The following is a 13901-nucleotide window of genomic DNA, read 5'->3' on the forward strand; positions in this document are numbered from 1 at the left end:
CATTTACTTTTTTTTACATAGTTGTTTCTTTTGTTAATAACATCAAATTAATCGACTGGTTCTAATAAACCAAATCGAAAAATATTGTTACCAATTATCATACATAGCAAAACGCGGGAAAACACGACAGTTATATGTTAGTTTAACTTTTTAGTAATATTTCATCAACAAAATTAGATATAACAACATAGAAGAGGATATTAATTTATAATGTGTGAAAGAAAAATTTATCATTGATTAGATTTTATTTTTCTAAATTGTATAATATAACATAGATTATATATAAATATAAATTACCTATTAATTAAGAAAACTGAAAATTGAGAGAAATTATATCTAATTTTAATCCAATTTTGATATATTTTTCTTTGTGCATAAAACTTAACATCAAAGTCATTTTTTTCTTTTATTTTTTTGTTTGTTTGTAGATTTTGTGGCATATTATTAAGATCGGGTAATTTAACTCTACTAATATAAGATGGTGGTAGCATAATAATAAGGGTGACTACAACCTCCTCCTCCTCCTCCTCCTTTGATAATCACTTGCGGCATCTTTTTAGGTCATACAAAAGTTACAAACACATTTTATACATATTCTCTCAACCTGAGCTGCTGCGCGAATCACTTCTTCCTCATCCTCTCCTCTCCGTAATCCTCATCAAATTAGGGTTTTCTTCTGGAAGCTCTCTCTCTCGCTCTATCGCCTTCAAGGTACTTTCTCTCTCTGTCTTGTTTCATCTCATTGCGCCTCTCTTCGTCTCCTTTCGTGTATCTTTTTTTGGTTGGGGATCCGATTTGTTCTTCTTCGGAAATTGGGGTTTTTTTTGAGCTCTCCGTATCTTAATTGTAAAACTGAATCTGTTCTCAGTTGCGTTGTTATCTATACCAATGATTGCGAAGTTTAGCTGAAACGATTTTGATAGATTTTACTGTGAGTTTTAGCTTTGTACGGGTGTTATCGGATTGTTCTTGATTGGTATCATTGTGGTCTATTTTGTGTGTGTAAATGTCTGAGTAAATCAAATAGAAATTGTAGTTATAAGCTGAGGGATTCTCTTAACAGGTTAGATTGGCAGCATAAATAAAAAATTCAACTTGCAATTGTGTGTTGGGAGATCTAACATGGAGCTGAAGTTTTCTAAGTGGGTTGTTCAGAGATACTACTATGTCTTGACCTTCTTGTTGCCATGATTTTTTAAACCTTCTTTGCATCTAACCAAAGCCCTATTGATATCATGGTTTTTTTTTTCCGCTCTCAGGGTCGTTTCTTATTTTTTTTTTTGTTTCAACCTGTTGAGCATTCGTAGCCCTCTTCTCTCTTTGTCTATTGTTTGTCACCTTTCTTGCTTTGGGATTCTTTTTTTTTTTTAGCCGCATTATGGCAGAGCGTCAATTCGAACCTTTTATTCTTCTTTTTCTATTCTATCGACCTCTTATTGTTTCTTTTCCAACCTTTCCACGGTTCTATTCTCTCTCTCCCCACTTGCTTCTTGCTTCTGTGTCTCCTCCACAGTTGTAGTGCAAGCCTTCTTTTCTAGATAGTTAACATGTCAAGGACGAGGACTGCTGCTTCAGAGGCTCACGATTCAATGGAATCCGAGGAAAGGGTAGACCTTGATGGTGACAATGATCCTGAGGAGATTCTCGAGGAGGAAGTTGAATACGAAGAAGTTGAAGAGGAGGAAGAAATAGAAGAGATTGAGGAGGAGATAGAGGTGGAAGAAGAGGTGGAAGTGGACGAAGACGAGGATGATGCTGCTGCAACTGAGGAGGAAGAAGAAAAGAAAAGGCAGGCTGAACTCCTTGCACTTCCTCCACATGGTTCAGAGGTTTATCTTGGAGGGATTCCTACTGATGCTACTGAAGGGGACTTAAAGGGCTTCTGTAATTCAATTGGGGAAGTTACCGAGGTAATTTTGACATTTTTGTTTTTACCCAAACTGTGGCTGTGTTTTCATTTTATCTTGTGCTGACTGCTGAGGTTGATGTGATGTCTACAGGTTAGGATAATGAGGGAAAAAGAATCTGGTGATGGAAAGGGGTATGCATTTGTAACATTCAGAAACAAGGACCTAGCAGCTGAGGCAATCGAGACTCTAAATAATACTGATTTCAGAGTAAATTCTTTGACACCCCAATTCTTGTTTATATTACACTCATTCCATTAAAACTTATAGATAGCTTAGAATTCTCGATGGTTGTTAGTTTCAGATTTTTGTGGTTCTTATTTGTTTGTTTATTTAATGTTATTCAATAGGGTAAAAGGATAAAATGTTCGACTACCCAAGCAAAGCATCGTCTCTTTCTTGGTAATGTTCCTAGAAATTGGATGGAGTCAGACATTAAGAAAGCAGCCAATAGAATTGGTCCAGGCGTCCAAATTGTGGAACTTCCAAAGGTTAGTCTCCTGCAACTTGGATAAGTTTCAGTCTTGCGTGTATACTTATATCTGCAACATTAATATCATATTCTTGTTTAACTGTAACTTGCGGAAGTGAATTTTCTGTAGAAATTCAAGACATACCTTTCTCACTAGCTTGATCAGTTTTCTATTTGATTTTGTAAAATCACAGGAACCACAAAATATGGGCCGGAATCGTGGATTTGCTTTCATCGAGTATTACAACCATGCATGTGCTGAATACGCTAAACAAAAAATGTCAAATCCCAGTTTTAAGCTTGATGATAATGCCCCAACTGTAAGCTGGGCTGAATCAAGGAGTGGAGGAGGGGACTCTTCGGCTTCCCAGGTTTGCTTCGTTAGAATCTTTCTTACAAGTAAATAGTAGAAGCAGCAATAGTTATCTTACCAACAAAGTGCCACTACCAAGAAATTATCTCCATAGAGACATGTGTTCAATTTTTTTTTTCTTTCTAAACCATGAAAACTGATCTTACATTATGCTGTGTGGAATGATTGCAGGTCAAGGCGTTGTACATCAAAAACTTGCCTAGAGATATAACACAAGAACGTCTCAAGGCATTATTTGAACATCATGGGAAAATACTGAAAGTGGTGATTCCACCAGCAAAACCGGGAAAGGAAGACAGTAGATATGGATTTGTGCACTATGCAGAGAGGACAAGTGTCATGCGAGCTTTGAAAAACACTGAAAGATATGAGATTGATGGTATGCTTGGTCCATTCAGAATGTTTTTTTGTTTTCTGTTTACATCTCCTCCTTTGATGTTTCAATTCTAAAATGTATCCCCATTTATATACAGGTCATATGTTGGATTGTACTCTTGCAAAGCCTCAAGCGGATCAAAAGGGAAACACAAATACAATTCAGAATATGCAGAAATCACAATTGCAACCAAACTATCCTCCTCTTCTTAGTTACGGCATGACTCCTAGTCCCTTTGGTGCTCTTGGTGGATTTGGAGCTTCTTCCTACGCACAAGTGAGATTTCTACTACTATTTATCAATCATATAATTATGTCTTGAGAAGAACTTTATGGATATAAATCCGAGTATAATTTTGTGGGAATGATGCAGCCATTAATGCATGCGGGAGGTCACGCAGCTGGTGGAATGTCGATGATGCCAATCATGTTACCCGATGGAAGAATTGGATACGTCTTGTAAGTTCTTGTCTATATACTCTATACTGATCTCGTGCTTTTGCTATAAGACACGTGAACTCATCTGATGTGTTGAATGTAACAGGCAACAACCTGGACTGGCGGCTGTGCCGCAACAACCACCACCAAGGCATTCACCACCTTATAGAGGAGGCAGTGGTTCGAGCAGCAGCAGCAGTAGCAAAAGAAGTAGCGACAACGGTAGAGGACGAAGCCGTTACAATCCTTATTAGAAATTTCAAAATTATGTCTCCTTTATTTGGAAAAAAAAAAACACTCCCAACCAAGCCAGCAAAACAAAATGCCAATTTTAACCATTGTGTTGTCTTCTTTATGCCATTTGTGTTGTCTTTAAGATTTTGCGGGGTGGCAATGGGGAATCGTTTAACTAGTTTTTTTTTTTGTATATTTATGCGTTTTCAGTTATTGTTTTTTCTTTAAGAATTGGTTTAGGGAAAAATACCCAAAAAAATTCGAAGTTATTTTTATTTGGAACGTTTAATAGCCAGTGGTTTTGTATTGAAATAAAAATACATCAAATAATAAAAACATGTCATTTAAAACTCAAAATAATAAGTATTGTTATATTCATATCTGTGATTTTCAACAAAATCAAAAATCCAATTTTACTCCCGTTATCTAATTAATTATTATTTTTTAATAGAAAATTTTTGGTTTTCAGTTAACCATGTCATACCAAGAATTAACCCAGTTATTTCTCTCAGTTGACAATTAGAGAGGGAGGAGGAAGAAGAGAGATAACCAGGTTAATTCTTGGTATGACATGGTTAACAGAAAACCGAAAATTTTTATATTAAAAATTAATAATTAATTAGATAACTGGGATAAAATTGAAATTTTGATTTTATTGAAAAATCGCGGATATGAATATAACAACACTTATTATTTTGGGTTTTAAATGATATACGTTTTTATTATTTGGTATATTTTTATTCCATTTCAAAAATTATGGAATATTAAACATCCAAATAATATTCAAATAAAAATAACTTCGGTTTTTCTTGCCATTTTTCCCAATTGGTTTATATATATGTCCTTTTCCGTTCATGTATGGTCGAGGCTTACTAGTTACTAGTCGATATGCATGAAAAGCCCATTAATGGCCCAAACTAGGTCTCGTTAAAATTACCATAATATCATCATCTTAATTGTATCCGGCTGTTCAAATTCTGCATCCGTTTTTTTTTTTTTTTGGTACGTTTGCGATCAGAGCGTTTTAAAACACGAGTGTAAACACTAGGAAAGCAACGCCATTTCTGTCTATCTCTCTATCAACAAAAATGAGAAATCGAGGTGTTATGAATGAAGAAGATAGGTTGACTCCGTTGCCTGTAACTTTGATTCTAAAGATTCTGACATTTCTCCCTACAGAAACTGCCATAACCACGAGTGTTTTGTCTAAGCGATGGCGGTCTCTTTGGAAGTTGGTGCCGAAACTAAAGTTCGATTCTGACGATCACAAAAGTGAAGACCAAACATTTTCAGAGGTTGTTTCCAGGTCGATGCTTTCACATAAAGCTACCGTTTTAGAGAGTTTGCGTCTCAGATTTTGTTTAGATGATGTTAGTCCTGTAGATATAGGACTTTGGGTTGGAATCGCGTTTACTCGACATTTGCGTAAATTGGTACTCTATGCTTCATACCCTGCGCATGATGATGAGACCTTCACATTTCCGGCTAGCTTGTGTACTTGCAACACACTTGAGACTCTGAAACTCTCAATTGGTATTACTGTAGATATACCTTCTCCTGTTCTTATGAAGTCTCTTAGAACTTTGCACCTTGTCTTTGTGAGCTACAAAGACGATGAATCTTTTCGTAACCTGTTATCAGGTTGCCCTATTCTTGAAAATTTGGTTTTGGATCGAGGTGAGTATTGTGCTCATGTTGTGACTTTCGTTATTGAAGTCCCGTCTTTGAAGAGACTTAAGATTTATGATTATAATAGTGACGAAAGGTTTAGAGGATATATAATTAATGTTCCCTCTTTGGAATACTTGACATTCCAAAAGTTGCAAGATATTGAGATTTGTCTGAATGCGCCGGAGCTGGTGGAGGTATATATCATTGGTGGTTCTTATATAATCGCTGATAAGTTTCTTGGATCGCTTAAGTCAACCAAACGTCTTTCTTTCGATTTATTACCCTTGGAGGTAAGTTTCAGCACTTTTGAGTGTTTTTTTGGTTATCTCTTTGTTATTGCAAGGTACCAATAACTGTTTCATGTACAGATTGTGTATCCAATTGGTAGTATCTTCTATCAACTGGTGAATCTAGAGATGCATACGTGTAAAGAAGAGTGGTGGGATGTACTTACGGTCATGCTCGAAATCTCTCCGAAACTAAAAGTCCTCAGGCTCCTTGATGTAAGACATTTCATCATTATTTTGGATGCTCTCTCTCTTTGTGGTTATATTTTATAGACTACTTATGATATGATACATTACATTCCTCTTGTCTCGTTCGTTTGTCTCTCCAGTATAGGAACAAAGATGATGATATGGTTGGCGGGAAATGGAATGAACCAAAGTATGTTCCTGAATGTTTGTTGTCTCACCTCGAGACATTTGTGTGGGAAAAATATGCTTGGGATAGACAAGAAGAGCAAGAAGTGGCTACATACGTTCTAAGGTACGCAAAACAGTTGAAGAAGGTAACAATCTCCACTAATCCTATCGATTCAAAAGAGCTCAAGAAGTTGGAAGAGAAACGTAAGATGCTCAAGGAGTTGGCTAGTGTTGTCAGGGCTTCCAATTCTTGCCACATTGCTTTTGAATGATCTTATATGTTATGTAAACTCTTCATAGAGCCTGTTGGTTTAACCGGTTATAGGGATTATTTACATGGGTTTTGGATCTCGGGGATGGTTTCTATATATTTTGTCATTGGATATTGAAAATTTTCTGAATTTTATCTTAATCCCTATGAGTGATGATATTGATACGGTATCAATGATACCACCGTCTTGGGCTTTTCTTTTGGGAAAAAGCCAAAAAATACCTCATATAATTTTTATATTTGAACGTTTAATACCTGCTCTTTTTTGTTGGAAAAAGGGAAAAAAGCCGAAAAATACCCGATCTAATTTTTATTTGGATGTTTAATACCTCGTCTTTTTTGGTTGGAAGAAAAATACTTCATTTAATTATAATTGGTCTAAAAATACATCATATTTTAATTTCTTGGTGAATTCGAATCCGCAACCCATGAGACGTTAACGGACGTTACAGGGTCGTTAATGGATTAAATTTTAATTTTACTATATATATACATTCACTATAAAGAATATTTTGGCTTAGTTTTCGTGGTTTGGTGGCTAGACGCCATATCTCTTAACCCAAAAAATTCAGGTTCGATGCCCGGGATAATCCGGTAGCCCCTGGCTTCGAACCCATAATGTGTGTGGTATGAGTTATGACATAAGGCGATTTTACCACCTGACCACGACAATTATCAAAGTATTCTCTTCGTATTGAATGTATATATATAGTCAGATTAAAATTTAACTCCATTAACGACTCTGTAACGTCCGTTAAAGTCCCATGGGTTGCGGATTCGAATTCACCAAGAAATTAAAATACGATGTATTTTTATACTAACTATAATTAAATGAAGTATTTTTCTTCCAACCAAAAAAGACGAGGTATTAAACGTCCAAATAAAAAATAGATCGGGTATTTTTCAGCTTTTTTCCCGTTGGAAAAATAATATCCAAATTAATAAAAACGTGCAATTTAATACCTCAAGAATTAAATGTTGTCATTTTCATACTTACAATTTCTTAACAAAAACTAAATTCTTGGTTTACCCTTATTCATTCTGTTAATTATTAATTTATAAATAACAGAAAAGTAATTTTATTTTTTTTGAATAAAAAATATAATTGTTATTAATATCTGATTTTATCACTATTTTTTCTTTAAATTCAAAAAAGATTTATATTTTATTTCTTTAATTGTTTTTATATTACATTTTATTACCATTTAAAAAAAACTCAAATAAATTAATCAGAAGAACAACGATGGCGACTGGGTTTATGTGTATTTGGGAATTTTGACATCTATCAGATCGGATTTGGTTTGGTTTAATAATTATTGGGTTTGTTTTTCTTATTCATCCGAAACATTGAGAAATCTTAATTTTTTTTTAATTTTGGAGAAAATAATATATAAATCTACTTTTGAATTAAAAGAAATAAAATAGTGATAAAATGAAATATCAATAGCTGTTATATGTTTTATTCAAAAAAAATTAAAATTAATTTTATGTCATTTATAAATTAATAATTAACAGAAATGGATAAGGGTAAAACTGAAATTTATTATTTGCTAAGAAATCCTAAGTATGAAAATGACAACATTTAATTCTTGGGGTAATAAATTGCACGTTTTTATTAATCTGGTTATTATTCTTCCAACCAAAAAATACCAGGTATTAACGTCCAAATAAAAATTAGATGAGGTATTTTTTGCCTTTTTTCCCCTTTTCTTTTTCATTTATTAATAAGTAAACCGGTTGGTTTCGGTTCGATTTTAATGCAGAACCGGTTTTAATTAAAAAGCCCTAGTCTCTTTCAGTTGAAGAGCTTCGGTGCTCTGCTTCAACTTGTTGAATTTTGCGTTAAGAGCGATAGAAGTACGATTTTAGCTTCAGGGAACAGCAAAAAACTGAAGAGTGTTACCGGAATAATGGAACAAGAACAACGGTAAGTTTCGTTTATTTCGTTTATGTTTTGCAAGCTCCAAACCCTAACTCATTAGTCTTTTCTTCTTTGGTTTTGGTGGGTGTAATTGTAAAGTGAGAGAAATCGAGGCGTTGTGAAAGAGGACTTGATTAGTGAGTTGCCTGAAGCGTTGCTTCTACATATATTGTCGTTTCTTCCAACAGAAAGAGTGATAGCTACAAGTGTTTTGTCTAAACGATGGAGATCTCTTTGGAAGATGGTACCCAAACTTGATTTTAACTCTCACTTTCATTATACACATCAATTTTCAAAGAATGTGGGCAGGACTCTGTTTTCACACAAAGCTCCGGTTTTGGAGAGTTTTATTCTCAAAGTTAGTGATAAGTTTAGCGATAGCCGTGCATGTGATGATATAGATATTGGAGTATGGACTGGAATTGCATTTGAACGTCATGTGCGTGAGTTGGTGCTCGATCTTTGTTCAGATTGGTCTGTTAGATTTCCAACTAGCATGTTTAGCTTTAGTACTACACTTGAGACCTTGATTCTCAAGTATTCGGTTTTTGTGGATGTTCCTTCTCCAGTTTGTATGAAGTCCCTCAGAACTCTGCACCTTGTGTCTGTGGATTTCAAAGACAGCGAATCTATTCGTAATCTTATATCTGGCTGTCCTAATCTTGAAGATTTGGTCATTCATCAATGTTACCGCGAGCACGTTGTAGTTACTTTCACTATAGTAGCACCATTCTTGAAGAGGCTAGAGATTACAGATTACCTTGGTGGATCAGAGAACGGGGGCTATGTTATAAATGCTCCTTCTTTGAAATACTTGTCACTTGAAGGGGTTTGTGATTACGGGTGTTGTTTGATTGAGAATGTCCCAATGTTAGTTGAGGCAAAAATTACAGAAGTTTCTGCTATAGCCAATGAGAATATTTTGGGATCTCTCAAGTCAGCTAAACGTCTTTTCTTGGACTTATCACCCTTGGAGGTAACTATGCTTATAGCTAGCAATTGAGTTATTTGCATGCTTTCACAATGTTTATATATATATGTTTTAATAAGACTATGATCTCTATGTATAGATTAAGTTTCCTACTGAAGTTATGTACTATCAGCTGGTATATCTAGAGATGTATACACATAAAGTGGAGTGGTGGAATCTACTTACCCTCATGCTTGATAGCTCTCCTAAACTACAAGTCCTTAAGCTCACTGATGTAAGCCATTTCATTATCAGTCTCAGCTAGCTTCTTTTGGGGTTCCAACTTTGATGGTCTACTAATGATATGCATTGAATTTTCTTTTCGCCTCAGGAATATTCCAGTTTTAGAAAACATGGTTTATGGAATGAACCAAAGAATGTTCCTGAATGTTTGGTGTCTCAGCTAAAGATGTTTGTGTGGACAAGATACGAATGGGAAAGTGAAGTAGAGAAAGAAGTGGCTACATACATTCTAAAGAATGCAAGACAATTGAAGAATGCAAGTTTCTCAACTAAACCTATGGATTCCGAAGAGAGACGTAAGATGCTGAAGGAGTTTGATGGTGTTGTTAGGGCTTCAAGTTCATGCCACCTTGTGTGTTCGTCGGAGAATCTATCTACTAGCTAGACTCTTCTTTTGTCACATAGAACTATATTTACATGTAGCAAAAGATTACTAATAAACTCAACTATATTCTTTTGAAGTTCGCCAATTCAAAACCGGTTTATGTTTAGAGCATTTGAATTCCGATGTATATTGCTTTAAATGTTGACTCTTTGACTTTTGGTGGTGTGAAGATTGAGAAATCGAGGTGTTGTGAATGATGAGGATAGGATGAATCTAGTTGTTAGTACATTGTTTTGTATACTCTCTAATAATTTGGTCTCATGGATAGATTGCATATCCTACTGGAAGTATCTTCTATCATCTGGTATCTCTAGAGATGAACACACGTAAAGAAGAGTGGTGGAATCAGCCAAAGTATATTCCTGAATGTTTGCTGTGTGACCTTAAGATGTTTGTGTGGACAAGATATGGTTGGGAAAGAGAAGAAGAGAAAGAAGTGGCTACATATATTCTTAGAAACGCAAGACAGTTGAACAAGGCAACTTTCTCCACGAATCCTATTGAATCAAAAGAGCTTCACAAGTTAGAAAAAAGACGTACGATGCTCAACGATTTGGATGCTGTAGACAGAGCATCAAAATCTTGCCACCTTGTGTTCGAGTTCGATTCGTCTGATATGTATAAAGCCTGTTATTTTAGCCAGTTAGACTTAGAGGGATTAACATTGGATTTGGATCTCGAGGATGGTTCTACTTATATATTCTGAATTTTTTTTTTTGGTAAGGAGCCAGGAGAAAACTCTCCCAGCTATGTATTATTAAAGAGAAAAGACTACAAAACAATATCACGCGGACACGCAGGTCCCGTTAAATCATCCTGAAAAACAGACTCAACAACCATAGGAATAGTATCAAGCCTCTGAAAACCTAACGGTAAAGAAAACGCATAGGACGCTAACCCATCAGCTAAGCGGTTAGCTTCCCTATACACATGGGAACATTTTATCAATTGCTATGATGAATCTATATATACATTTTCAGAAACATTTTTGAAATAATTCCTCAAGTTCCAACTTATTTACAACTCTGCCACTGTCTTTATTAAAAAAACATTGGGCTACACGATTTGGACTTGAGCGAGACAACCATTTTTGTTTGATTTGGACTCAATGGGCCTGGACATTTATAAAACCCATCAACTATAACATTTTTGATTCAATTTTTGTGGTCCATTAATATTTTTGAACATAGTCTTCTTTATTGAATTAAAAAATTTTAATTTCAACATATATTGCAAAATCTAACCGAGATTTATATGAACAAAAAAAAAAAAATCCCACACACAAATATGATAATCAAATTATGGTAAACTCATCTAATTATTTAAAACAGTAGTATTAAAAATATATTTAAATATTTTTGTAAATACAAATACAAAGAAACAAAAATAGACTAATAGTTTATCCAAGATAATTATATGTACAATAATGATATTTTAAATTATTAACTCGCGGTAAAAAAATAGATACACACAATATGAATTATACAATATATTAGACTTTAAAAATTTAAAATTTTTAAAAGTATAAAACTAATTAGTTATATATACAGAAAAATAAATAATTAATTTAATTTATTTATTCCTAAACAAAAATATAGCCCCGCGGTGTACCGCGGGTGTATATCTAGTGATGATACAATCTTGGTTGTTCTGTCAAGGTAAGACAAATCAAATGTTCCATATACACAATGTTATTATGTCTGAAGCTGACTATTCGTTTTTAGACGAAGCAAAAGTAATTTATGGTAATTGGTTTTTTTTTTTAAAATTGACCAACCCAAAAGCAACCCATAACCGAACAAACCGGTGTAAACTAAAAAGCCCTAATTTTGTCTCTGATCTTTGGATCTCGTTTTCTCAATTGTTGTCATCGTTCTCCAAATCTCCACACCTACTCTTTCTCGGTCTTCTCAAATCATCTTGCCGTTATATGTCTCACAGTTTTATTGTCATTCTTCTTCCAAGAGTGCACTAAAGTCTCTGTTGCGTGCTGTGTGTTGCGTTTGTTATACTATATGTTAGCACTTGGAAGTTGGGAAGACATATCAAACTGAAGGATTTAACATCAAATCAATTGTTGTGGAAGATGGATCAATGGTTTGTTTCTTTATTTTCCCTTAATATTTATTATCTGCGTTCGTTATGAGCTATTCGTAACCAAATACTCCAAACCCTAAGTTTCAATATTTTCTTTTTTAATCTTTAGTAGTGGAAATCTGAGTTATGTGAGTGAGGACAAGATCAGTGAGTTGCCAGAGGATTTGCTTCTGCAGTTATTGTTTTCACTTCCAACAAAAGTTGTCATATCTACAAGTGTTCTATCTAAACAATGGCGATCTCTTTGGAAAATGGTACCAAAACTCGAGTTTAAATACAGTAGTAGATATGTAGAATCTAAAGGAAACATACAGAAATTTTCAGAAAATGTTGGCAGGTCTTTGCTTTTACATAAATCTCCATTTCTAGAGAGTTTTCATCTCAAAGTAGTTGGAGCCAAATGTGATGATGTATATATTGGAATGTGGGCTGGAATTGCATTTGCACGCCATGTGCGTGAGTTCGTACTCGATCTTGAATGTTTTTATAGGGATCCAATCAGTTTTCCGACTAGTTTGTTTTGCTTTGATACACTTGAGACCTTGAAACTCAAGGGTTTCATTCTTCTTGATGTTCCTTGTCCGGTTTCTATGAAGTCCCTCAGAACTCTTCACCTTCAATATGTACTGTATAAAGACGATAAATCTAAGTTGATGTCTTGGGGAGCACATAATATTTGAAAGTGATTCTCTCTCCTCTTTCTCTCTTCTTTCTCTCAAAAACGCGATCCCTTTCCTTCTTCCTTCACCGTCGCCAATCTCGGCGTCGGTCCCCACCGCCCTCCATGGACAAGTCTAGGCCCAAGAAAAACCCCCCTAGCATGGTCCCCACTGGAACCGCATTGTCTGTTTCTTCTGAATTGAAGAGTCCTCCGTCTGAGTCCCCTAAATCAGCAGGGGTAGTTCGTACCTCACCAGTTTCGAAGGAGTTGCCTGCCTCCCCAGTGATGTCAGCCAACGTTGTCTCATCGGATTCCTGCAAGTCACCCGCTTTGGTGGTTCCAAATGCAGCCATCGAAAACCCTAGATCTACAATTTCAGGGGAAGTTGCCATTACGGAGATTACCACAAATCCCGCACCAGAAATGGCAGATCCCGCCGTCAACATTGCTCACAGTGTTAACAAACCCAATCAGGTGGCTTCAGTGAACCCCCTTGCTGTATCTGCGGATCCCCCTCAGAGGAGCATCCGTGGAAAGATCTAGTAAAAGGTAACACTATTAAGCTAGAGAAAAAGGATCCCCCTTTGTTCTTGAATCAGGTGAAGCATGTGTAACCATTCCAAACTCGATAATAGAGAAGAATAAGAAAGCATGGGATAGTTTCATCCTTGGGCAGTTTTATGAAGAACCGCCTCATCGAGGAGCAGTCCACGCCATTGTGAATGGCATTTGGAGTAGACAACGCCGGGATATCACGGTATCCAAAATGGAGGGTCACGCCTTTCTCTTCAAGGTTCTTTGTCCAAATGCCAATGTCTATGGCAAGTGGATGGACAAACTATGTTTGTAGCTAAATGGTCGCCAGACGTCATACCAAAGAAGCCGGAGTTGTCTTTGGTTCCAGATTGGCTTGATTTTCATGGTGTGCCATTGGAGTTCTTTAACAGGGAGGGGTTGGAACACATCGCTGGTTTGGTGGGACATCCAATTTGTCTTCATCCGCAAACAGAGAAGCTCACAACCATTGAGGTGGAAAAGGTTTATACGGTTATAGACCCCAAGAAGCCACTCCCTGAAGCCGTCAATGCGAGATTCAAATCTGGTCAGATTAAATGTATAAGGGTTTCCAGTCCTTGGCTCCCAGCTCTCTGCAGTCACTGCAAACTGGTGGGACATACTGTATCTCGATGCATCAAAGCGCCCCCAACTTGTACCTTGTGTGGTTCAGTGAAGCACAGC

General features: G+C 35.9%; 3 protein-coding genes across 4 annotated transcripts; all 3 read left to right on the forward strand.

Moving 5' to 3' along the window:
* Positions 1 to 438: 438 nt before the first annotated feature.
* On the forward strand, positions 439 to 4074 carry LOC147938953 (heterogeneous nuclear ribonucleoprotein Q-like). Of its 2 annotated transcripts, none has more exons than XM_087465019.1 (9): positions 439 to 711; positions 1064 to 1910; positions 2001 to 2117; positions 2258 to 2398; positions 2574 to 2750; positions 2924 to 3131; positions 3226 to 3404; positions 3501 to 3586; positions 3672 to 4074. In XM_087465019.1, exons 2-9 carry the CDS (start codon positions 1548 to 1550, stop codon positions 3817 to 3819), a joined length of 1419 nt encoding a protein of 472 aa, XP_087321145.1. In that variant the 5' UTR covers positions 439 to 711; positions 1064 to 1547; the 3' UTR covers positions 3820 to 4074. The 2 variants fall into 2 exon arrangements, with proteins under 2 accessions (XP_087321145.1, XP_087321143.1); XM_087465017.1 differs by having other exon boundaries at positions 454 to 711; positions 1514 to 1910.
* Positions 4075 to 4859: 785 nt separating this feature from the next.
* On the forward strand, positions 4860 to 6526 carry LOC104711816 (FBD-associated F-box protein At3g52670-like). Its single transcript, XM_019230031.2, has 3 exons — positions 4860 to 5760; positions 5839 to 5973; positions 6087 to 6526. The coding sequence occupies exons 1-3, from the start codon at positions 4888 to 4890 to the stop codon at positions 6384 to 6386; spliced, it is 1308 nt and encodes a 435-aa protein (XP_019085576.1). The 5' UTR covers positions 4860 to 4887; the 3' UTR covers positions 6387 to 6526.
* Positions 6527 to 8197: 1671 nt separating this feature from the next.
* On the forward strand, positions 8198 to 10010 carry LOC104715593 (F-box/FBD/LRR-repeat protein At3g51530-like). The gene is made up of 4 exons (XM_087465020.1): positions 8198 to 8312; positions 8406 to 9282; positions 9377 to 9511; positions 9608 to 10010. The coding sequence occupies exons 1-4, from the start codon at positions 8296 to 8298 to the stop codon at positions 9902 to 9904; spliced, it is 1326 nt and encodes a 441-aa protein (XP_087321146.1). The 5' UTR covers positions 8198 to 8295; the 3' UTR covers positions 9905 to 10010.
* Positions 10011 to 13901: the final 3891 nt, after the last annotated feature.

Source organism: Camelina sativa, chromosome 9 (assembly GCF_030686135.1).
Source record: "Camelina sativa cultivar CO46 ecotype springtype chromosome 9, ASM3068613v1".
NCBI lineage: Eukaryota > Viridiplantae > Streptophyta > Magnoliopsida > Brassicales > Brassicaceae > Camelina > Camelina sativa.

Bases quoted from the DNA above. Each gene is read 5' to 3' on its own strand.
- LOC147938953 (XM_087465019.1), top strand. From the start codon at position 1,548: ATGTCAAGGACGAGGACTGCTGCTTCAGAGGCTCACGATTCAATGGAA. The intron at 1,911-2,000 runs GTAATTTTGACA...TGATGTCTACAG, and splicing joins CAATTGGGGAAGTTACCGAG to GTTAGGATAATGAGGGAAAA. The intron at 2,399-2,573 runs GTTAGTCTCCTG...GTAAAATCACAG, and splicing joins AAATTGTGGAACTTCCAAAG to GAACCACAAAATATGGGCCG.
- LOC104711816 (XM_019230031.2), top strand. From the start codon at position 4,888: ATGAGAAATCGAGGTGTTATGAATGAAGAAGATAGGTTGACTCCGTTG. The intron at 5,761-5,838 runs GTAAGTTTCAGC...TTTCATGTACAG, and splicing joins TCGATTTATTACCCTTGGAG to ATTGTGTATCCAATTGGTAG. The intron at 5,974-6,086 runs GTAAGACATTTC...TTGTCTCTCCAG, and splicing joins AAGTCCTCAGGCTCCTTGAT to TATAGGAACAAAGATGATGA.
- LOC104715593 (XM_087465020.1), top strand. The intron at 9,283-9,376 runs GTAACTATGCTT...CTCTATGTATAG, and splicing joins TGGACTTATCACCCTTGGAG to ATTAAGTTTCCTACTGAAGT. The intron at 9,512-9,607 runs GTAAGCCATTTC...TTTTCGCCTCAG, and splicing joins AAGTCCTTAAGCTCACTGAT to GAATATTCCAGTTTTAGAAA.